At 39.1% G+C, this 26,075-nt stretch overlaps 1 protein-coding gene across 1 annotated transcript in view; it reads right to left on the reverse strand.

Moving 5' to 3' along the window:
* LOC306756605 (neural-cadherin) overlaps positions 1-26,075 on the reverse strand; it is a gene marked incomplete at both ends in the record, with an annotated part of 153,665 nt that overhangs the window by 43,820 nt on the left and 83,770 nt on the right. The window contains 9 exons of the mRNA XM_079241404.1: positions 766-1,015; positions 9,698-9,865; positions 10,897-11,069; positions 14,638-14,808; positions 15,039-15,207; positions 15,290-15,462; positions 20,909-21,051; positions 21,505-21,754; positions 22,873-22,984. Of these exons, the coding sequence (XP_079097530.1) occupies positions 766-1,015; positions 9,698-9,865; positions 10,897-11,069; positions 14,638-14,808; positions 15,039-15,207; positions 15,290-15,462; positions 20,909-21,051; positions 21,505-21,754; positions 22,873-22,984 (1,609 nt within the window). The remainder of the gene's footprint in view (positions 1-765; positions 1,016-9,697; positions 9,866-10,896; positions 11,070-14,637; positions 14,809-15,038; positions 15,208-15,289; positions 15,463-20,908; positions 21,052-21,504; positions 21,755-22,872; positions 22,985-26,075) is intronic.

Below are 26,075 nucleotides of genomic sequence, written 5' to 3' on the forward strand. Positions count from 1 at the left end.
TCAGTAGAAGTGAAGTCCAGGGAAATAAAGACAATACAAGTCTGTGTTGTGAAGTCCATCAGAAAGTGAAGTTGGCCTCCGTTTCCCCTCACTAATGAAAATTGAGTTATTAGTGTGGAATTATCCTCCAAACACCCTGAAGAGTCCATAAAGCAGCTTGTCAGCTCACTTCCATGCACTGCTAAGCCAATTACAGCGTCCAGTGTGGGTCTGTTCAAAGCCAATCAAAGTCAGGAAGTGTTTTCTCCTCTTTTCCTCTCTCCAACCCCCCTACAGATGCTGATTGGGAAATGAGTCACCGTTAAAACGAGGTAGCATGGCGCTCACACCACCAGTCGTTGCTGTTCTCCTCTTTTCTTTCTCTGCCAAAGACAACCGGGGATATGAACTACACCTCATTACTCTCTTTATTTACCGCTTTCAGAGCCATCGCTCATTATGGCTGAGTTTCTGTTCCCTCTTTTCCTGCGCTCATCAAAGTTAAATGGTGACGTATTACATGTAAGGGAATATGCTATTAGTTTTAAATAGCTAAAATCAAAGCCATGAAGAGATCTAGGGTTGTGGCTTCAAATCAAAATTTAAACTGAAATGGGTATGTCTGGGGTGATACGAGGAGAAATGTATCTAGATGCACTGAAAGTACAGAAATATCCAGAAAAGAGGATGTCATTACCTCTGTTGAGATAACTGGAATTATTAGTTAGATGCAACTTCAGTTGTTTGCCCTTAAACCTTGAAGAAACCGACTCTTTCCCATCTTACCAGTTACGTTGACGTAGACGGTGGTGAAGGAGGCGAGTGGCACGGCAGCAACGTTCTGCACGCGCACTCTCAGGGTGAAGAAGCGCGTGGTCTCATAGTCGAGGTTCTCCGCCACCAGGAGCGACGCTGAGCCGTCAGCCCGGTTTGGTTTGATGTAGAACCGCACAGGCATGTTAGTCTCTGGGACCTGGCCCTCCTCCAGGTTGTAGGTCACCCGGGGATCACCGAGGGGAGATGTTGCCTTGACAGTCTGATGAAAGGAGGTGAACAAGATGTTTTTCACTAAAAAATACAAACACCTGAGCATGAGAATACTGTGTGAAAAAGTATCTGAGAAAAGTTCCAGTATTTCCTAGATTCTCTTGTTGATTCCAGTAGGTGTCACTTTTCCAAAATTCATACTGTAAGTCTGAACTCATTCCAGACATTTGTTGAATTTCCTAAAGTCCAGTAGTACATCCTTAGTCTTTATGATGTCCTGCGTCAGGTTATTTACTTCACACCACTCTGACACTCTCTCTGTCACACCCCCTGCAAACTGACTCATCACCCTCACCCTGCGATGAGCCAAATGATGGTTTTGTCGTCTGTGCTCATGGCAGGAAAACCATCCATACTGAACAGTTCAGCTCCTCTTGCTTACATGCACTCTCTTGAAATATCGAGTTTTAGCAAAACACGTAGCACACAATCCACCAAAAAACGGAGCCAGAGGACCGTGTCGTGGTTTATGATGACATCACGCTATCGCACATCTGTTGCTGTCAACAGAAAGGTCATTCATCTTTACAAGGGCTTTACTGGCCTCCAGATCTATAAAGCATAACACTCACCAAAAAAGACACTCTAAAATACACAACTGTATTTCAAAGAATGCAGCGTTTTAACGCCCGCGGCAGAAACTCAGTCCTTCTATGGAAAAGAAGCATCCGAGACGAATCCTCAAGAACTTTTCCAAGATTCCTAAAAAGGTTCCAGTTTCTCCTTTGTTGCTGCTTGTTTGATTTATTTCCTCTCTTTTCATTCTTTCTCTTTGTTTTATTTTCTTTTTGTGGAAATATGTCTTTGGATCAGTGTATGTGTGTGTATGTTATGTTATGACCTGAACATTCATCAGTAGAATAACTCTTCAGACTCAAGTTATTCTCTTGGCAGTAGATGAAGCTGACCTCGCAATGTGTGTGTGTGTGTGTGTGTGTGTGTGTGTGTGTGTGTGTGTGTGTGTGTGTGTCTATGTGCTTTTATTACTCATGAATACTCTCCGGCATTGCTAGAGCCTACATCCATTTTGGGGACAAAAGACTAAGGATTGGTTTAAGGTTAAATTGCTGTCAGGCTATGACTGGTTAAAGATGATTTACTCTCCAGGAATCAATGCAACACCCTCTAGAGTGACATAAACACAATTGTGTGTATAGATATGTGTGTGTATGTCTGTGGGAAACAGCTTTTAAGATCACATACAGAGAGAGCTTTTAGTACCATATATTCTCTGTTAAATCTGATACTATTTCTGGCAAGCTTTTATCAACAAGTTTGTTATTAGTCTATTATGTAATCTTCAGGTTTTAGGGTTTAATATTACAATTCAAATAAAAGTCTATTACTGGTGTCATGACTTGATTCAGAAAACCGGTCACTTTGCCATGTGAGCTTCTTTTGACAAGGATTACTTTCTAATTAACAGGACAAAAGTGGGTTATGTGTGAACTCAACTCAATCTGTTGGTTTCCTTATATAGGCTGTTATGAATTGGCCTTCATTATGTTTTCCCTTCTGTCTGTAAAGCGTCTTGAGATGGCATTGCCGTGATTTGACGCTATATAAATAAAGTTGAATTGAATTGAATTGAATTGAACTACTTTTTAATAAAGTTATGCACCGGATGATGAGGCAAAAGCACTGAAGACATATAAAGGGTCTCATGTAATCGGCCGATGATCAAAACCTTGCAAATGTTGCAGTTTTGGTCTCTCACAAACATAATCTGCAGGAGTAAAACTAAAGTCTCAGCACCTTTGGAAAATGAGTGTGCCTGAACTCCAGGAAAGCAATTAAACTGATGCTGAACTTGCCTTGCTCCCAAGCAGTCCAGAAGCATTACAGAAAAGCTAAACATCATCCTGAAGTCAACACAGTATACAAGCACCAACATCAAACTGGGACCTGATTTGGGTCCTTCCTGAATTTCTATGTTGATCTAAATGTTAAAGAATGAAAGAAAGTGATATCTATGGTCAGTTTATATAAAGCTTACAGAACAGGTTGGTCATTTTTATCCCTTGTCTAACCAATGTGTCCTTCATGAGTGCAAAAATGGCTACCCTGATCACAAGAAAATAAATGGGCAAAAAGAGCGTTAGGGCATCACTTAAACTTCTGTTTACTGGACAATAAGCTAAAAAGAGGCTGATGCAGCATCACCTGCTAATCTGCACCAGATTCTTTTACTGATAACAAAATAAAGTGCCAATTCTTTGCTGTTGACAAACACAGCAGTTAGGCACAGTTGATTATTCAGTATTAATGCACTTTCACAGATGCCTGTTTGACCTGAAAGGCTGTGAAAATGGCCACTAAAAGAGCTTAAAGTGCAGTCAATAAAAAATCATTTGACCCCTTTGGTCAAGGACATGGTTAGCCTAGCTTAGCATAAAGAATGGAGGCAAAGGGAAACTGTTAGCATAGCTAGAACAGGGAGAGATCTACGACCTCTGAACAACTTTGAATGTTGTCGTCATTTCCACCACAGTTAACACGTTTCCTCTGAGTGAGAAACACTGTCTGCCACTTTAAACACCAAAACCCTTTCAGACCGCCCTTTCCCAGTGACCCAAGCGACTCTCATGACTATGTTACCCGCTAAGCATTTTGACAGTGATAAAAACACAGAGGAACACAAAGATTGTTTTATTTGAACTAAACAGATTCACAATATAATTACAAATTTCTGTATGACTAAACTACATGAGTAAAAAAAAAAAAAAAAACTTCTTATCCTGCCAGTATGGGATATTTATATCTCATTTCTAAAAATTACTCACGTCAGATTTTTTTTTTTTTTTTAAATTTTTTTTGTCTCTAATCTAAAAGAATTTCTATTCATATGCCCAGTTAATAGCTGTCCAGTTTCCAGGTGGAGTCATGTCAGGACACATTGATGCAGTGTGGCTCAGCCCTGCAGCAGGCCGAGGCAGCAGAGCGCGTGGAATCAGCGCTAATGAGAAATCATCTCATTAGACATCACTGCAGCATGCTGATGCTAAACCGATCAGTGTCTGCCATCTTCTCTCACAGATTAATGCCTGTGGAGATATGGTGAGATATCACTCTCGGCTGGTGTTGCTGGTGTTGCTGGTGCTGCTACTGGAATGCAGATCATTCTGTCAGATTTCTGCTAACAATTAGTGGCCAGCTGAAAGGGGTTGAGTTATTAAGGTTAAAGCTGGGGTAGGTAATGTTGGGGAGCTAGCAAAATTTGAAAGTGGCACCCTGTCTTGGCTCCTCCCTCTCTGGTTTTGCTCCTTGCTTGGTCCGAGTCACAAAGGGTCAAAAAGTCATGTTTTTGCCAGCGTTTATCAAGATAACTCCAAAAGTTATGGACAGATTTAATTGAAATTTTCAGAGGTTGTTTGAAATATGAAAAAGAAGAACTATTTTAATTTTTTGTGATGATCCGGATCACAGTTTGGATCCAGGAATTTTTTTTTAAAGGCTGTGTTGGAGGTTTGTGTCACCTGAGAGGTGTGGACACAAAGTAGCCAGGTGGAGATGCAGAATTTAACAGGTTTATTCGTATCCCCAGGGACACAGGAGACTTGGGACACAGGGGAGTAACTAAACGCAGCGAACCCACAAAGTAAAAACAGGTGAGGGATACTAATACACTGAATGAAAACAAGACACAGGTGGCACAGATGAACTAACTCAACACAGGTGAAACATTGAACAGGAACAAGGCTACCCAAGACAAGGAACAAAACAGGAAACTAAAACACACATCATGACCGTTTACGCTCTCCAAGTGCTTTTCTAGTTCGTATCTCTTTCTTCCAACAATTTTCTCTTTCTTGGCTTTTTAACCGAGTCGGTTTGAGGAAATCCTTCCTGCACTTTCTCAGCCATGTTTGCCTCCCGAGTTTCTTTTTCACTACATCCTATTTATATGCACGGTGTGGCTATCAGGTATGCGCTGGGCTGAAATGGACCTGGATAGTACCATCATCTCCTGGTTTGAGGCGAAGCTGAGGCCTGTGTGACATTTGCATGCTCTCACCATGAATTTGTCCTCAGACAGCCAAAAAAATATGCTTGTTTGGTTAACTGGTGATCCTTGTTATAGTCACCTGGATCTGTATTTTTGCCCATTTTCCACTTTGACAGTACAACAGCATTTGAAAGACTTGGACGGATCTATTTGCCTCCACCGTCCCATTTCTTGACAGGTGCCTCTGTAATGAAATAATCAATGGTTTTCACCTTTCCTGTCATTGGTGTAAATTTTGTGGCTGATCAGTGTACATTGTGCTTCAACATGGCTGAACTGACAATATAATTTTCCTCATTTACATAATTCTCTTATAAAATGAACAAAAGTGCAGGTTAATGGCAGCAGCTGTGCTGGGAGCGGCGCTTGGCTATCGGGACATTTAAAATGAGTGATCACAGAGAAAGTTTGCTGCCCCATCTGCCTGGTGGCGACTGGATCATCTATTTGCATCCTTTGATAATGAAAATATGAAAAATGCAAACACTGTTTCACTCTTATTCAACCTTTGCCCTTGAGATTTATTATCCATGGGGCCACAGATAACCTCACAAGCTCGGAAACTCAGTTGTGTCGTGCATTTTAACAGATTCTATCATTTTACACACATATCAGTCTTTTTCTTCTTCATCAAAAGCTGACCTGTCTGAATTAAACAGATATGATTGAAATACGCCAATAAGAAAGCAAAAGTTACATTTTTAAGTTTCATCTGTGGTCAAAAGAATGTGAGCATACTTACAAAGTGTTTTTATTGCTAAAAGAAAAACGGTATCTATAACAACCACAGAAGACATGAGCAGGACGAGGCACAATCACTAGGAAGTTAGCTGATGAGGAGAATATTATGACATGAGTGGGAGATGACGACTGCTTATTGATATGGAGATTTAACACACAGCACCGTCTCCCCCTCCCTCTACTTCGTCAACAATGTGATTAACAGACCTTATTAAGACTGCTAAATTTAAAACAACAGTTCTTCCTGAGAGCAATTAGCGCAGCAGAGGAGAAGAAGAAGGAGGAAGAGGAGGAGACTTTTTCAGCCCTAAGATGGATTTTTATAGGTTTTCACTTTCAGGAAAATACAAATCAGCTGAACTTTACAGTAAATCAATGTGTTAAAGCAGATCAATGGCCGGACATACAGAGAAGATTTTAAGTTTGTCATAGATTTCAAGAGTCTCCAGATCGTTGTTCCTTTTTGGCTTATTTGTTTATATCGATGAAGCTTTTTTTACTGTAATTAAGTTTTGTAGTTCTATTTTTACAACTTTGTAGCTTCACAACATTCACACCCCCAATTCAAACAGGGATGCCGTGTAAAATATGCCAAAATCTGTTTATTTTACAACAGAACACAGAAAAACTATTGAATGTCAAAAAACCAGATATTTTCTCATTGAATTGGAAATATTAGCACATCCTGAATTTGTTGTCATCAAGAAGCTTCATTCTGAATTTGAGGATGACACAATAGCCTGTTGCTGGAAGATTACAAGTACACAATACTGATTTAGGCTAATGTCACTGATCTGATCTCTACAGAGATGTAGATCATGGTTCTCAACTTTGGAAGATAATTTTAGGGGGTTGCCAGATAATTGTAAATACCAAATAATAAATAAATGTAGCCTACAAATAAATTTGGGAGTTCTACCAGGGCTGTCAAACTAAACTATTAATGCAGAGATAAATCTTTGAAATTACCACTTTAATTTGGAACACATTAACACAAAAACTAATAAATTAGTACACGTCCTAATCTGAATATGGCATTTTCTCAACAAGAGAAGCAGATTTTAGGAAATTTAGGTGGCGAATCCACCAATACCTACTTTATCCTCCTCATTTTTAAAGATTCGGACAGTTTTCCAGCCTTATATGTAGAGGGAGGCTGCAACATGACCAATCACACCACAAATCCCTATTGCCCGAAGAGAAGCACTGTAGGTGATGAAACATTCAGACTTTGCAATGTTTGTCACAACAGCAACATAATTTATAGACATAGTTCTCTGCATATTTTTAAACAACCCATCTTTACTATTAAGGGACTCTGGTTCTGGAAGGTGCTTTTTTTTGTACCTATATAAGTAACTTGCCAAATAATTAGTCGCCAATACTTCTCCAGCTATTTTTTTGCAGCATCTTTTACTTTTCTAACCTTTTGTTACCCCCAACGTTCCCAAAATGCAACGGAAACTTAACCAATTATTTATAACCTCTCTGGCTTCTGATGTATTCGAAAAATAATTAAAAATGTTAATGATTCCCCCAAGGGAAGATTTTTCGACAAAAACTTCTCAAACGGTTTAATTTCAATAAATGTTTAAATATCTCAATCTGTTGCAAAAGAAGAAAAAGACTCCCCCCCCCCCCTCCCCCCTCCTAAAAAAAAAATTAATAAAAAATTCACTTATGAAAACTTTCCTCTTCCATTAATCATCTCATAAGTCCTCCGGTTTTTTCCGTGTTCCTGGATGAGGCTATATTTAAAGGAGTTTAAAATAGCGCCGGCTCCTGCAGCTACAACTTGCTGCTTACACACACACGCTTCAGTGCAAATAATCTAAGGAGGTCATGCAATAATACTGTTTACAAAAGATTGTATCAGGCTATTTAATTTTAATAATTTTCTCTGCTTTTACTTGCTGCTCCTGCTGTATTAATTATATAGTCTATAAGACTTTCCCCTGTAGCTTTTCAGGTTTCTGTAGGTCCTTTTTCTTAAGTAAGGAACCTTTTATAATCATTTCAACAATCATACAATTGGAAAATATGTTAACATTCACCAGTCAGGGAGATGTGATGAAAAAAAAAAAAAAACAGCTTCAACTTGTTTTATATCTTTTCTTTTGTCAACAAATACCATGAACAGACTAAAAGCAAAAGTGTTGCAGTTTGGTTTATAACTGTTTCTTTCTCCTCATTTGACTCCCCCTCCATCCACCAGCTCTCTCTGCCTCCATCACACAATCTCTGTCAGGTTAAACACAGTAATTAAACGTCTGTTTTTCAGAGGTGATGAGAGTCCATTGAGACGCTCCGACAGCAGGTGTAATTTTCTCTCTCTCCTCAATCATCTCTGACAGATGGAGCTGTGGGTGGAACAACCTCCAATCACCATCACCATCATCATCACCAGCATTTTCAGGCTTTTCTGTAAAAGATGCAGGGTCTAAAAGAAGCACAGCCACACACCGAAACACACAATAACACACTCGCACACACCCTACAACTATTTGAAAACTGACTAACCTCCATGAAATCGAACAGCTGGAGGGTGAAAACTCCTCCACCTTCTAAACCAGCGGCTTAGGAAAAGAGAGCAAATTAGGATGGAGGGATCAAAAGAGGGGAAAAAAAAACCCACCGGAGGTCTACAAGAAATCTGTTTTGTGTGTGTTGCTTGCAGTGAGTCAGGTGAGACAGACTCGGGGCGGGTTTGTTGTTTGCTCGACAGAAAATGTTTGGAGCTGCATTAAACGTGCTGACACAGAGACAGAGAAGGAGGGAGGGATGGATGAGAGGAAAAGGGAGGAGAGAGCAAGATGAAGAGGAAGAAAGCGCGTTCTTGGGCTCCTCGGGGCTCTGTGCACAGGCGTGAAGAAGGTAAATGGAAGAGAGCTCGCTCATTTCTGCAGGATGACAACTGTGTTTAAATAGTCTTCTCTTTTTACAAGTGGCTTCTTTGCCAACCGCATCGCCATGAAGCTCCTTTTAATGATCAGAAAAGAAATATCAGCTTATTTTCGCTTATTAACACCTTTCAAGCAAACACCTACGATGAGATCTTTTTAAAGAAGTCACAGCAATCGCAAAAAAAAAAAAAAAAAAGAGAATGAAAAAAATCCTAGCCTGTATCGCTCATTATTTCCTTGTAATTCCATTAAGTCTAATAATTAATCAAATGAAGTAAAATCTACACTATTTTTATGTTAATTTCTACAATCTGTTCCTGTCTCCAACATCCGGCCTGTGTAAAAGCAGAAAAACTCCTGGCAGCTGAAGCTGTTAAAGAATGAAAGCTCAGAGCGTTTTGCAGAGCCAGATTCAAGTACTGCCAACCGCGTTCAAATAAAAGTAGCTAAAGCCTGCAGGAAAAGGCGCTAAATGTCAACAGGCAACGTCATACTTGAATTAGGAAATTCCTCATGTCATCAAATTGTATTCCCTTTCTGCCTATTTTCAGCTGGCGTCAACCCTTTATATCCATCCGCTTCTTTACTCTGTGCTCACATAATGTTTTAAAACAACTTAAACCTAAAACATGCAGTCAGAAAAAGAGCATTTAGTAATAAAAAAGGTGAAGAGGCCTGAATGCAACTACAAATAAACATTAAAATATGATATTTATCTGTCTGAATTTGAGTATAAATGCTGAGCTTGTGGAAAATTGGTTCTACTATTAGTAGAAAGCAGATCAAATGCAAGAGCAGCCTGTTCTATAAAAATCCATGTTTTGCTCGTTTGTTGGTCCGGATCGTTTATGTGTGTTAGAAACCGACCACACAGAATGGCAGAATAACATGAGAATGTCAATAATGCTGAAGTTTAGTTTTGTTGAGAGGCTTACTTAAAAAAAAAAACAACTAACAAACATAAACAATATATTCTATATCCGACAGAAAACTCCCAAGTCCAGTTACATCACTAACTCACCACTATCTTGGCGTCTCGAACAGTGTTTTCCGGCACAGTGACCCAGTATTCTGACTGCTCCCATTGAGGCGGCTGGTTGTGGACATTGGTGATGATGACGGTCAGATCCACGGAGCTGCTGTGATTCCCTCCATCCGACGCCACAATCTGCTGGTTGATCCTGGATGTCTGCAGGAGGAATCATTAGTAATCATTATACATTTTTTTTTAAATAGTCAGCCTTCACTCAGAGCTGCTTTCTTTACACTTTTTTCCATTTCTTTTTGTCACTTCAACATTTTGTCAAACATGATGCAGAATTTTTTTTTTAACCAGTTTGATCTTGATGTTAGATTAGATGTTAATGTTAAAAAAGTTTTTTCAGAAGCCATGAAACACAGTAAAACAATGTAAAAGAAAATATTAAATCTTTAAGTTTGTTTGCAAAGAACAAAACGAGGAATATTCATTTTACTGAATTATTGACTAAAGAGTCGTTTGAATGTAAGTAAAAAGACAAGAGAAAAAGATCAGAGGTGAGATGAGAGAAGAAGAACAGTTGGCATCATTTATAGCAGACATTTATTTAACAGACAAACTCATTGTGGAGTTTTATCTCGACTAGAAAGAAGATACATTTAGAAATGGATGACAGCCATTTAAAATGTAAGATACGAGTGTGTTTGATGCAACATTTCCTCCTTGAAAAGGATGGAGATTTTGAGGATGTGTCAGTTAAGTAAACAAAGAAGAAAAGAAGAATACAGCAGTAGGAGTATTTATAGAAAGTATATCTGTCTGCATGATGCGGGACAACGGAAGCAAATTAGCTTGTTAGCTATAATTTGTACATCTGTTGCTACACATGTTAATATGCACTGTCCTATCAGATAAACTAATGAATATAAGGAAATTCTGCAAGTGGGGACATTTCTGCAGGGAAAAGAGACCTTACAAACACTGACTGGAAGCCATGAATGCAGACCAGTGATGTCAGCCATATCAGCACATACTTACAGACAAAATGACACAAACACTGATCTGGAAAGACAAAGTGTCTCCCTGCAATATGGACTGACCTCTAAAGAAATTCAAAGTGCGTGAGGAGGAAAATCAAACGACATGCAGCCGTAGATGCAGCAGCATCTTTTCCAAGTTGGCTGATAGGAGCTGAATGAGATCCATGTGGAGTTGTGAGGTGAACTGCTGCTTCTACTGACCTGTGAAATGGGGTGGTTGACAAAAATCCAGCCAGTGCTGGGGTTGATGTGCAGGTAAGCTGGCTTTTGATTGGACAGGGAGTAGGCGATGGCCGCATTGCTCCCCTGGTCGTCATCGTGTGCCGCCGCTCGCAAGAAACTAGTTCCAACAGGAGTGTCCTCCCTCAGGAAGTCTAAAAACAAAGGATTAATAATGAAGCAGATGATGAGCTGCAGCAGATACAACAGTAACTACATGTTGTCCATGAGCGTGCGCCATCTGCAAAATCACATTCTGACTTGAGCTTGTGACTAAGCTATCGACTGAACTTCATTCAATCTGACTGAACACAGAGTAACATCATGTTCTGTGATGGTAAGCAGATATTATAATAATGGGAACGCGCCATTGTGATGTGTCAGCAGTGTGTCACCTCATTTTGTCATTTCTGGGTCTCACTCTGCAAAGTCAACTGATTCATTTTTAAATTTATGAATATAACCTCCAATCCTGCTGACTGGGATATGTGTCAGCGCTGATCAGACAACAAAAACAACAAGCGGAGAGGAGGTCGGCGGCTGCATTTCCCTCCGTAATACTGCATTTCATGCATTATGTTAGTAATAATGTCCTTTCTTACATGTGTGGGTACATTTCAGCTGAACAATGACATTAGGTTCTGCTGAGTCTGACGTATCCCGAAGCTATACAGACGGCCAAACACCAACAGTTTGCTGTATCTGTTGTTTGTGATACCTTCAAATGCTTCTCAAATACCAACCGGTAAAGCGTTGCTCTTTTAAACAGCCGGAGGGGAATAAGGATCACATGAGGGGCTCCATATTGAAGGAGACGTTGTTGTCAGGTCTATCTTCTAACAAGTCACAAATAGGAAGGAGGGGGAGGTGGGGTGGAGCAGCTCAGTGAGGTGATTTAACCATGGGCTTTTGTGAGACTTGTGATTGAAATCAACACACTCTACAAGGTTTCAAAGACATTAATGTCATTTCCTTCACTTCCAACATTAGTCAGGCTGAATTTTAAAACGATTATGATGTCAACACAGCACTTTATGACCTCTCTCTCCTTTAGTGGTTGCCTTTTGGCTGTGATGGTTTCCAGTTTGAAAAGGACCATGGTTCAGGCTTGTCAGCCCCACAAACACTTTTACCCTTCTCATGCATTTGCTAACATGACAAGTAAAGCTCATTTTTAAAATCTACCTGCATACGTATGTATGACATGAGTTTTAGGAAAAAATAAATGCCTCAGATTTTGTTTGCTTTTGATTTTCTCTTGTTTAATTGTAAAACATCTCCATATGCATCAGGTTTGTGCTCAATTATCTTGCAAATGATCTTTTATTTAACCTTTTCTAAGTTATGCAGATGCACAAGATGCAAGAATATGAACAGTTACACGGGGCAACACATCACATAATACATAGCAATATTAAAAACACATTACATCATTTAAAAAAAAAAAAAAAAAACATCATCACATGAAGCAAAGCACCTGCATGATCCCACATCTCCCATCAACAGGTCTGTGAGAAAAGTTCTGAAATCAGGCAGATTTGGCCTAAAGCTTGACCAGACTGCATGAGTGGAGTCAGTGGGAGTTCTGGGCACTCAGGCAGAGAAGCAGACCTGCGGGTTGCAGATTGTGAGATAAGTTGCATTTGAACATGGGGTGATTTAATTATGTTTTACCAGGAGAAAATACTTTTTATGTTGTCATTTATTTCCCAAATATTATGCCATACAACTGGCTTAAATCCTGTTACAGTTTCACAAATACACACCTTCTTCTTGATCATTCCTATGCTAAACTATGCACAAGAGTTCACCAGTTGCACATCATGCAGTAGTTGCTGGTCTTCCTCTCATAACTCTGATGCCATTTGACATCTTGACCTCTTATATATGATCTGGCTATTTCTATATAGCCCAACAGAGCTGATCTACAGCAACGTTTTGCCTTCAGCAGTTTTTGTTTGGTCCATGTTTGCATGAATTCAAACCACCAAGTTGAACAGATTTTTTTTCTCTCTACTTCTTTACAGCTGTTTATCATTTCTAGAGGACTTCTACGGGAGTGTATGGAGACATTCATGGCTGAAAATGCAAACAGAAGCTATATTAATGTACACTCTGAAAAACTGAAATCTAAATAAGATTAAAAATCTTAAAGTGAGTACACATATGTTTATTTTTTTAAAGGTAAGATAATTCTTCGTTTTTATGTCAGAGAATTCCTCTTGTTTTAAGAGTATGTTTACTTGTTTTGGGAAGTCTTGACAATTCTCTTGTTCTGTTGGCAGATAAGTTATCTTATTTTAAGCAACATTTACCTCATGTTTGTATATTAATTTTCTTGTTTTTTTAAGGCTGACTTTTTGCAGTGCATGTGTACTTTTTCACAGTGATTCACGAGTGATCTGTGAAATAACCAAATGTACAGACAACACCATAAAGCCCAGTTTTAGTCATGAAATCACAGTTTTGTGCATTGTGCCTGAGGTGTTAGAGCCTCACTAGCTACTCTATTTTAATCCAGTTTATATCAAACAGGCTCAGGGCTGAAAGGTTTACTCTTGTTAGTATCCAGAATCTGAATTAGGAGGCATGAAAAAAAAAATCAAATGGCATCTTTAAAAAGGGAAAATACTAGGAAAGGATTGTGCTTACAAACATTAAGAGCACCTAATTATTGTCATCTTTACAAATACACTTCAACATGCTAAAAGTTTGCTAACATGACCAGTTGATCCTAATTAAAACAAGGATCCAGTCTGGTTTTACAAGCACATCTTAAGACCAGTACTAGTGTTTTATTTGTAAAACGTCCAAATGAAATGCTAATTCTGAGATAATCTGTTAGCTTTTTCCAAAGAATTATGCTTTTGATTGCGACATAGCCGACTGCATGCTGACCACATTTGCAAGTTGAACAGTAAACAGACCCCTGGTACAGGCTGACAAGGCTTGTAGTTTCCCTTCCGTTGTGGAAGTTCCTGCGAAAAAAAAGGGGTTTAAATCTACACCAAATTTAAATTACTTTCATGTACAGAGGCATCTGCAAGTTGTTTCTTCTGCCAGAGGACACTGTTCACTTCACAGTAAACAGACTTCTCTGCAGGAGAGGGAAACTCTGAATATGTTACAGCTAATAGAAAGTAAAGAGAAAACACCCACGAGCTGCTTATCATGTCGTCCCCAAAGCCCAAAACCTTTGCATGGTGTTGTATGTGGATAAAGACCATAGGATGAATAACAAGTAGGCTAAACAAGAGGTGGTTTTTAGCAGGAAAAACCCTGTAAACAGCACACACACACACACACACACACACACACACACACACACACACACACATACACTAACCAGTAGTAAATGCATGCATGTCCCAGAAACATTTTAATCTGCCTGTTAAATAGTTAATGAGCCACTCTGAGTGTTTTTCTAATCGGACGAGGAGAACTTCTGACACGATGCTTATTAAAACACATATTTGCACACATAGTAAACAAACACGGACCCATGGGAGCTGGCGGCAAATATTTCATCAGTCAGGAGATTTTTCCAGAATTACAAAGACGCAGATTAGAACATGACAGTGACAACAGACATACAATCTCCACTTCAGCTGCTCTGTCCAAACTCAGGTGATGCAGCAGCAGGAAGTCTACAGTTCAACTAAAGACAGCTGAGCACAGCGTTAGACACGGATGCTTGCTTCTGGTGTTGGAAGTGGTACTTACACTGGTAGCGACTGTTTTCAAACTTGGGGTCGTTGTCGTTCTGATCTAAGATCAGCACCGTGATCTGACAGATTCCGATGAGCGGCTCCTCGGCCTGATCGGTTGCCGTCACAGAAAGCGTGAACTCCCTCTGACGCTCTCGGTCAAAGCTCATTGCAGTTGTGATCACACCTGTCACACCGAAGAACCACATCATCACGGACACAGTTATATGTAGCATTTTCTCTTATCCTTGCCCCAGTCTTCTTATAAACATGACTTAAATAACTGATACTAACACTGCAGACAAAAACACTACTTTTTAGGAACAAAAATGCTGAAAATCACATTTCACTTTTTTTTTTTTTTTTTTTTTGTGTATTTTGACTCAAATTAAGATAAGGTATCACCGTGGAGCTTACCAGTGTCAGGATCAATATCAAATCCAGATGACACCCCATCTCTATGCATGATGCCATATTTGACCTTTCCGTTGAGTCCCATGTCGGCGTCGTGTGCCTGGACGAGCAGGACAAACGTCCCTGGTGGCTGGTTCTCCAGCACTGCTGCATTCAGACTGTAGTTCTGACACTGAGAGCACAAACACCACGATCAGGGAGAGGAATTTGCCGTATGTGTTTTTTCAGTTTTAATTTAACAGGACAGCAGTCACCTCCTTGAACACTGGCTTGTTGTTGTTGATGTCGTTGATTCCAACAATGACCTGAGCGGAGCTGCTGAGAGGATAGGGCCCACCAGATGCATTATCATCTGTGGCAGTGATGTTGAGGACATACTGTGGGCCCCTCAGCCTGGGAGGTGGACTTCGCCGCAGCTTAATGATGCCTGCATGCAAATATAAATACCAATGGCAAAAGGCAGTTAGCAGCTTATTATGCTGTGGAGTAACGTGTTGTAACTTTCCAGTTGTTTAACACACTTTTTCTAGAATAGGATTCATAAAATGTTTATAAGTTGTCATCAGTTTTACAGATATAGTAGTGTGTTTGATGAAAAGAAAAAATAGTGAGGAAATGTTTACAAACCATAAAAGTCTGAAAAAGAAGTAAATAACAGCATCGTCACAACAGGAAAATGTTGCTGGTGCATCGATGGTAAAAGAAAACTGAGTGCATGTGTCTTTTTAGTGTCCTCCCTAAAACTTACTGTTTGACTTTCACACAACAACCTGTCAGCAGGTTTCCTCTAAAGTTGCGTTCAAAATGAATATTTAACAAAAACAAAAAAGGGAGAAAAAACAAAACAAAACAACATTTTCTGAAGCAGCTTTCATGTTTGTGAGTGTCCAACGGTGGTTTTGTTATGCTGATAATGCTTGTTTTATGGTTTTCTATCCCCTCTGGATGGAAATATTTAACTATGTTTCAGCACAAAAAAAGTGCAAAGTAAAAAAAATACCCCAAGAGGTACAGCTCATGCTGTCATAATTCATTTTAAAAAATGTAAAAAGTTTTTTTTACATGTAAGAGTTTTAAGTTTTTCTCCTCATTTTAGTGTTTTCTGTGACCATTTCCATCCTCGCCACCCACACTGGCAATCATGTAGGTAAGAATAAATAACAAGTGACATGCTGAGCTTTAAAATGCTGTAGATGAAAAGCAGTTATGGTCTTTACACCCCTGTTTGTCACCAACAGCAGAGACTGTCTGCTCAAGCAGCAGCCTGCAAGAAAACCCAACTTCCATCAGTCTAACTCTGGTCTAAAACAAATGTAATTTTTCTGCACTAACAACCACTTCAACATTAACATAACAGAGCAACACAGCAAACAAACAAATAAGCCGCTTTTGTAGCAACATGAATATAGACACAGAGGCTGGGAGAGCGCAATCTCATCTACATGAAAATCCTTCCCCAATACTTTGAAGTGACAACGCAGAAAAGTCAAGTGAGCCAAAGGCCATCTGCTGCTTTAGTGCATATGTGTGTGAATGCATTTAAGAGAAATAGTCTTAAAATATCATTTATGTGCAAATATTCCTGTTTATCTGCATTTGTGCATGGCTGCATGTGTGTGGCAGAGAAGTGGGGCAATACATGCTAATTGTTGACATGAGAGAAAGACTTGGAGAGACACACGTAAACATGCATGCAAAGACAAACATGCAAACATGAAACAATATCGTTTGTAGCTGAACACATATAACATGATATAAAAGCCAGTTTTTAGAAATGAAACAAGTGTAAAAAGAAAGATAAGCTTCATGACCTCTCATCGCTTGAAACATCAAACAAACGCACCGGGATTTAAACGTGAATTTCACCAACATTTCTTTACCAACTGGACAATTAGCAGACAGACCACCAAAATGTAAGACTTTTCCTGCAGCTGTGTTTATTGTATCAGCTCATAAAGATTAAAGTATTTATTCAGTAAAATAGCTTATATCATTCTTCTGCAACTCTTTTACAAGCCAGGTAGACTAAAGATTTCCGCTATACGTATGACGCATAGCGGAAATAAACCAAGTGGGCTCCCTGCTTCTCGTCTTTTCAGTCGTAGCTTGTAAAAACTACATAATAAGTACCAGTTTCACCGCTATTTTGATCATAAATTTGAAGTACCAGCTCAACACAAGCAAACTACTTCACTTTTTGCAGCAACTGGGAAGGAGAAGAAAGAGACCACTGAACACGGGAGGCAAAACAATGTGCGTCATCGGGACAGGACATGGTAACGAGCATGTGCAGAACAACCAGAATTAACTTAGAGTGGAAATAAGGTTCACATGACAGAGGAATTAAATAGTTCAGAAATAAAATGCAAATAAACCAGCCACTTACATCGGAATTAAGTGTAATTCCAAATAGAAATTTACATTAGGAATTGAGTGTTTACATGGTTATTTTTCATCAGTTTAAAGCGGAATTAACTTTTATTCAGAATTAAACAGTAATTAAAACTCCCATGTAAACGTAGCATATATCTCTATATGTATCACCTCTTGATACAACAGTTTCCAATTTAAAAGGCAAACTTGTATTTAAGTCTGAAGTACAAAGTCTGGATGAAGGAGGTCCGATAGATTCAATGTTGTGACTTTTGCCTCCTTTTAAAGAAATCCTGTAGGCTACTGGTTTACTTATTAGGTTAACCTACTTTAATATGTGTTATTTTGACATTAAATGCAGTCATCTTTGTTTATTTGTACAAACCACTAAGTAAAAGTATAAATAAATATAAAGTATAAATAAAGTGATAATACTGTACAAACATCCAAGATCGATTGTGTTGAAGCCTGCAATGTACGTTCTAACATATACCAAACTTTTTTAGGTAAAAGTGTCTGCTAAATAAAGGTAAAATTAACCCCATTGGATACATTATTTTGTCATCATGTATTAAAATATATGGATATTTTTAATGGCTTTCTAATTTCATAGATGGCAGCACCGGGTCTTTTAATGATATATTGACTCCCAACTGCAAATTTAAAATAACCAAATGAAAAGCATGTAAAATTGAGTGCTTCTGTATTTGCACTTGGTTTTGCATGTGTGTTCATGTTTGCAAGTATACCTGCATGCAGAAAACCATAACCTGAATGGCATATGCGTCATACTTTTCCTGCTAATGATGGTCATTTTGTTAATGCAGTGAAAGGGGAAGGGACTTCTAACCAGCAATTTACAGTCAGTGGGATACAATAAGCTGGGATTTTACATGGGTAATTCTTGCATTTTGCTGGTTTTTGGTATTGTGTTTTTATTGTAGCTAGCATGCCAATTACATTCAAATGCAGTCATTTCCAGGATGGGGAGAAACTGCTTTTGCTAGCGTTTTACATTTCAACTCTGTCAAACATTGTGTAGCTGCAAATACGCAGCTACACAATGTACAGTGGGTCTGACATGAAAGAACACTAATGGAAGCATCTGATTTTGCACAATGAATGCCTTAGATATGGATAATGGAACAAAAAATTCAAGAAATAATGAAACATGGCTTCTCCATAAACTCAAGTTGAACTGAATGTTTGAGCTAATTGCTAAATAAATTCCCTCCAAGCCTTCCTCTAAAACTGTGCTCACAACAACTACAAGGACGCACAACCAGGAAGCACAGTGCCTCAAGCCAGTGCTGGTGCAGTGAAAGAGAACACAAGAAACTTCACAAAAAAGTGGACAATATGCAGTCAGCGAGGCGTGTAAAGTGTTGTGTTGCACAAACTCAGTTTGGTTTTTGAACACAAATAAGTCTTAATTTTTTTTAGCCAAAACTAGCAAAATGCCCATAACTTCCAAACTGCTCATAGGAACGACATACACAGAAGTATTTAAATAAACCTCAGGTCCCAGAGAGGAAGGGAGGATAAACAGTTAATGTGTGTATTCATGTGTTTTTTTTTATTTTTTTATTTATGCATTTGTGTGAGTGTATCATCCTGGGGGTTCACTGGCCTCATTAATGCAACCAAGCATTTTCCCCAAACTCTTGTTACTATGGAAACAACCACTTTGCTGTGTATGTGTGTGAGGGTGTGAGCGATCTGAACGCTGCGGAGTGTGTACATGTGTAAAAATGATTGTTTCTGCGGTTTGTTAGTATTAACACCATCTACTTGTTAACAAGCAGGATTTCCACATTCATTACAAGCAGAACTGGAAAAGGTTGTTAGTCCAAGATTGTCACCAAAGCAAGAAAAATCACAAGATTAACAAAAAAAATTTGCCATTTATATTTATTTAGCATGGGCTCCACAGTGGTGTGTTGGTTAGCACAGCGACCTCACAGCAAGACGGTTGTTGGTTCGAGTCTCAGCTGAAAGGAGGTTTAAACAGCTGGCTTTTGGAGTTAGCATGTTCTCTCAGTGTATTCGTGGGTATTCCAGCTTCCTCCTACCATCCATAAAATGCTCATTATGTTTATTGATCACTTCCATTTTTACCCAGGAGTGATTCTGAGTGTGAATAGTTGTGTATCCCACTGTGTTGTCACTATACTGGACTGGCAACCTGTGCAGGGTGACCTCTCACCTGCTAATTCCAGCCCCTTTGTGTTCTTGAATTGGGTTAAGTGATGGTATAGAGGATGGATGGATTTATTAATTAAAAATAAATAAATAAATAAACAAACAATAAAAAAACTGGCTGTCTTTGTAACTTCATGACAAACATTTAGCTCTTAAAAATCTTTTTTTTTTTGTTGTTGTTTAAGATTTGAAATTGGATTTTTTTAGTATTTAGATTATAATTAAAAAAAGCTCAACCATGAGGGTTTTTTTTTCTTTTTCTTTTCTTTTTTTTTGTTTTTTGTGTTTGTGCCTCTACCTGAACATGTCTAGCTGTAAAGAGTTTTAAAACATTATGTGCGTGGGTGATAGACTCATACCTGTTACTGACATAATGGTAGAGCAAAGTCACAACAGTTTTATTGACTCCTCAAACTGCTTAGTTGCAGGAGAGCACAACCAAAATTTCAATCATCTCTGTAAAACTCCAGAAACCCACATTAAATTCTGGATTGTAACTTTCCGCATTCATAACTGGATCTGGAATTGAATGTTGGACAATCTAAACAACGATGTGTTTTTTGCACCAATAGCATGAACATACATGTAATTTGTTTCATAAACAGTCATAAGCACTCAAACAAGTTGATTCACTTTTCTTCTTTTCCCAGTAAAAGCTTGTTTAACCTCAGTTTTATTGAGACTACAAATTACTCAGTAGTGACCACTACTGTATCTCTCATGGCACTAGTTTTTTTTATTTTTTTTACAACAACAACAAAATAATTCTAAGTTTGACCATGCAGAAAGATAGAGAGCTGTATTTCAGGTAAAATCTATCAATCTCATCTTTTTGCCCGAAAATAATTGCTGCCAGACTCCACAAAGGGCATTACAGTGTAGAAATGTATGATTCTTTAAAGAAACACAGTCATGCTTTCTTGCATAGCCCTTGCAGCTGCATCCTTATTGAAAAATAGCATTTAAATCCAAGTTATATTTCCTTCAAATGCTGATAAATTTCCAGGAATTCTGCAGTGGTCTACCAACTAAAAGCACTTTCCCATTAAACTCACAGGCCAGATGTTATTGGGTATTATTAGACTGGTCATTGGACAATGGCTTTAATGAAACTTCATCAACAGTTACTTTACCATTGTTTATAATGAGGTCTTTGTAGCAGCTCACTTAATATTAAACATTATAAACTCTTTTTTTTTTTTTAAACTGTCTTTCTTAAAGACCAAGAATTATAATTGTTGCACTGAGCGGGACTGTGTTCTTTTTTTTTTTGTTTGTGTCTGCTGTTTATGCCTCACCCTTCTGGTTGTCCAGCTGGAAGTTGCTGTCCTCGTTGCCGCCAGTGATGGCATAAGAGACTCCATCCCCATCTGGGTCATTGGCGTGGACGATGGCAACCAGTGTATCAGGGCCAGCATCCTCACTGAGGAAAGTCTTATAACTGACACAGAGAAGAAAAAATCAATTAAAAACACAGAAAAAAAAACTAAATTAAACAGGATGAAAAGGAGAAAAAAGAACCAATGAAGAAAGAGGAGTAATAAAAACTATGAACAGAAGTTGGATAATGTATGGTGAGAAAAGCTAAGTTGGAAGGAAGCAGTGAAAATGATGCATAAAAAACGAGTGTGAAGGTACCAGACAACGGAGCATAATCAACGGTGTAGAGGAAGTGAAAACAGAAGGAGAAGAAACAGCAGGATTGAAAATAGATTCTGATTTAAAAACAAACTTAATTAGCAGATTGACTGTAGGCGACAGACTCAGGCGGAAGGAGTGAAACAGAAACATGATAAGTGCTGATGTTCATTATAAACCAAAGTGACATCCCTGAAAAAAGGTGACGAGGAGCTAAAAAGTGCAGAAAAAGTAAAGAGTTATGACAGATTCTTACATATTTTGGGAGAAAACCGGCGCCTCATCGTTGGTATTCGCAACTCGGATGCGGACAGAGGCTGTCCCAGTTCGAGGAGGTGTACCCGCATCCACGGCGACAACAACAAACTCGTAGATATGATTGGGCCGCTCGTAGTCCAGGCGACGTGAAGGGCTGACCACGCCTCCTGATGTGATGTCAAAATCCCCGCTTGGAACAAAGTACGACAGCTCAGAGTTCACACCTGAGTCACAGTCACGAGCCAGAACTGAGGTGATAAGAGAAGACGTGAAAGAAATGAGGAACAGGTGAGATTGAGGAAGAAAGAGGGGGAAGAAGGAATAAAGTGAGAGCAGAGACCGTTGAGGGCAGGAGGGGAACATGCTGAAAGGTAGATTGTGAGGAAAGGTGGGGCATGAAAACCTACAAGAAGATGTGGAGGTTAGAGAGGAGGAGAGGGCAAAGAGTGAAACAGAGGACAAGGATTATGAGAGAGGAAAAGGAGGGAATGTCAACAAGCAATAGATGAGGACAAGAAGAATACAGACGAGGTAGGAACGACTTTAGGAAAGGTGGGAAGGAAAAACAGGGGAGCAAATCAGCACAATGAGGAGATGAGGAGTAACAAAAGAGGCAATAAAAAGTGTGAAACAAGGGAAGGATGAAGAAAGACATTGAAAGGAAAGTAAAGGGTGAAAATAGGAAAATAGGAAAATAGAGGGAGGTGGAAAATGTGAAGCTGAACGCAACATATTGATTTAGGGAAATAAAAGGAAGCGACAGCAGGTGCATTAAGGTGAAAAGGTGCAGAGGAGGCAGGCATCACAAACAGTAGCGTGACAGACATGAGGAGAGGACACCAGAGAGAGGAGAAGGAGGAGACGTGGTATTTCATAAATACACAGGTTGTAAACTGCTTCATTACTGCATGCATGTGCTGCTGTGTCTATTTCTGTGAAGACCAATTTGATCTTTAGATGATAAGACCCCAGTGGGGCAATTCTGGCCTCACTTTAGGACAGACCTTCAAAGGGCTGTTTGATGGTTAGGACTTATATGGTTCAGGTTAGGATAAGAGGCCTGGCAGAGTGATATGTCAACACAGGTCCTCACAAAGATAGAAGAAAAAATCTTGTGTGGGTGAGTATGAGTTGCTGGCTGGCTGCCTAATAAGAGCAAAGCCTCGCTGAAGTTGGACTGTTTGATCTCCACCAGTCACCAGCAGCAATGACAGATGGTTCTGACACACACACGCACACATACACACACATACCCACATGTGCACACGCAGCACAGTAAAACCACCGCTATAATGTGTTAGTGTTGTGTTCTCTGATTGAGGGCAAATACTCTCTCCAGCACGCTTCACAGAACGGCGAGTATTACCTTGCAGCAGGGAGGTTCCAGGTGCAACGCTCTCAGGTATGTTGTCTCTCGTATAGATGGAGTGGAGGAACTCTGGCGTGCAGTCATTCTCATCTGTTATATGTACAAGCACCTGCAGAAAACATTCTGTGGTTATGATCTGCTATTGTTTATTGCAGATGTATGATGCATAAAATGCGACGTGAAGTCGTTTAAAGCACACAAAACACACAAGATCAACTGGGATTTTAATTTCCACACCATGGAGGTTTTGGTCTCTTGTCAGTCACCTGTTTGCATGAGCAAAATCCTAAAGTTTGTTCAATCTTATGAATAAAGAGATACATATGAAAAGTGTGAAGGCATCTTTAGCTTTGTATATTGGGAAGAAAAGCTTGAAAATAGTAACATCTTTAGGTTTGAAGTCAGAATAATGCTCTAGGTTATCCTGTCTGAAAGCAGACTTGAAGTTCCTCCTGATAATGGTTTAAGGTGGCGACACGCAGGCCTCAGTAAAACAAGGTTTGTTTGCCTGCATCATTCATGCAAACATTAAAAATAAATATAAAAAACATAACAGAACGTTGTGTTATTACAGCTGTATCCGAAAAGGAAACAGACACTGTACTACCAAACATGCATTCAGCATAAATCTTTGTATATTTTGCACAATTTAAAGCACAATTCTGCAACTTAGAATCATCATTTAAATGAAAGTACATTGGCCTTAGTAGCCAGAGAGAGCCCACTGGGACAGAAAAAAAAAAAAAAGTTAAGACAGGAAACTTAAAGAATGCTTTGTTAAGGACTGAATCTTTCAATATAAAAATATAACCTTTATTTATTTTTGTGAATGAAGACAAGTTTCCCCTTCTGGAGGACAGAAACGCTTTTTCCATTCTATTTCTTTCTCTTCATCTCTCTTTGAAATCCTCTACATAGTGAGTCTTTATCTTGTCTCGGTTTCTGTCCAACACACCCCCAATCCCTTATAGCTGCTGGAGCTCAAAGCAAAACACTGTTTTTTAAGCCCCTGAAGCCTGATTTAACTGACGAGGCTGCCAACATGACCACCTGAGCAGAGGTTTCCTCTGCAGTGTTGAACCTGCAGCGCACCACCTGTTCTGTGAGAACAGCAGGACAACAGAAGGACACTGAGGGGATGTAGATGTAAGGCTGCCTGCGCACACATGCGGGGAATATATAGAAGATTAAAGTGTACGCAGTAAGAAAATTGCCTATTATTTTCACTTCAGACCCAACAATAGAATGAGCACTTTCCAAAGCAGAGTTTTGTTAATGAAAAAGTCTCACACAAAGCAACCAAGCAAATGCATTTATATTCTCCTGCAAAGGAAAAAAAATAAAAAATAGAATTACACTCAGTGATGTGGTGCAATCATCACCTGTCAATAGTCATCTTTTTTATCTACAGAACATGTAGTTTGTATCTCATGAAAAGAGGATCAGGGCCACACTTTTTTAAATTTCTAAAGAAGTCTGCACATCAAATATATGAAAACATGTTCAAATGTTTCCTGCTGTGAATGAATGGGAACTGGGTGGGGGGGTGGAACTGTCACAGACATTCCCACAGCGGCACTGCATCTATGTGAGCTGCACTTGGCAAACTGGATTCTTATCTCGACCACAATAAATTGCCTCGTTTTTCTCCCAGAAGCTGAAATTTCTAATATTGATAAAACTCACGAGAGTTATAGAAATACCAAAAAAAACCCATACAGTTATCTGAAACCAGTATGAACCTACCAGACCCCAACAAATCTGGATCAGGTCTTTTATCAGTTCCCAGAGTCAGAACCAGATGTGAAGAAGCTGCATTCAGCTTCTATCCTCCACGTGTCTGGAACAAACTCCCAGAAAGCTTCAGATCAGCTGAAACGCCTTGAATTACTGATTGCAGGTGATGGTTACTATTTATAAATAAATCATATTAAAAACATGATTATGGCCTCTTGGTTGAGTTGCAGTCTTGACTTCATGCTTGCATAACATTGAGATGTCTGCTATTTATCCAATTTTAGGTTCCTTTTGATGCATTTTGGCTTGATGCCTTCTCCTGCTTGCATCTCTCTATGCAATGCTGAAAAGGTTCTCATTTAAATATCACAATCTCACAGTTAATGGCTTAAGCTGAATATGACAATCATACAATTCAATATTGAACAGTGCTTTATCAACTTTTTTTTAACATTGTACCCTCTGCAGCATATCCAGGTTATCTCCATTTTATTTTCTCACATATCCCCTGGAGTGTTTCCAAGTACATTTATTTGTTACATTTATTTATTTAGGTTACATTTATTTGCATTTGAGAAACAAATACAAAGGTTTTAACGCCTCAATTCTTTAAGTTACAGCACATTGCTGGAAATGACAGAATTTTTATGTGGTTGGCATGCTAGCTACAAATAATAGCATTATAGAAGCAAAATAGAAGAATTGCCCATGTAGAATACCAGCAGTTTGTCATCCCACTGACTGTAAATTGTTTAGAAATCCTTTCCCTTCCACTGCATTAACAAAATGACTATCATTAGCAGGTACAGAACCACCAAGCGGGTCATTTTTACCTCCTTGGCTCTTCAAACACTTATATTTCTGTTAAAATAAAATCCCTATTTCTCCTCTTTTCCTGAAATGGGTCCAATGAACTTTTTTTGTGAATTTTTGTGAGTGTGTGATCACAACAAAAGGAAACCTGAGGATAAATATCTAGAACCGCCAACGGGGTCATTTCTACCGCCTAATGAAATGCATTGTCTTCATCTGTCAGATGTTTTTTGCGCCACGCCCATTCACGCCACGCCCGGTTGCTTCGTAATGCACGTGAGTTTATTCAGCTGTCAAAGAGTGAGTAAGAGGGTTTTATGATCGCTGAATTTGAGAAATGGATGAATACAAAAGATATATGAATGCCAAAGAAGCTTGGTTATTATTTCAAGAAGTGATTGACGGAGAACCAGCTCTGGATGACGGTGGAGGATTCTGACGAGACGGTGGAGGAATCAGTAGCTGGAGAAAGTGATGATCCGTCTCTTTTACTTGATAAGGAGTCATCTAGTGAGTAACACACATGGCGATGTGTGATCACAGCTGATCACACATCGCCACACCACATGTCGTGTTTGTATGCGAGTGAATGAAAAATAAGTGGAAGAGCAGCGTTTATTTATGTTACTTTAAAATTAGTTATGTTTTTT

The sequence above is a fragment of the Telmatherina bonti genome (assembly GCF_933228915.1).
Source record: "Telmatherina bonti genome assembly, chromosome: 5".
NCBI lineage: Eukaryota > Metazoa > Chordata > Actinopteri > Atheriniformes > Telmatherinidae > Telmatherina > Telmatherina bonti.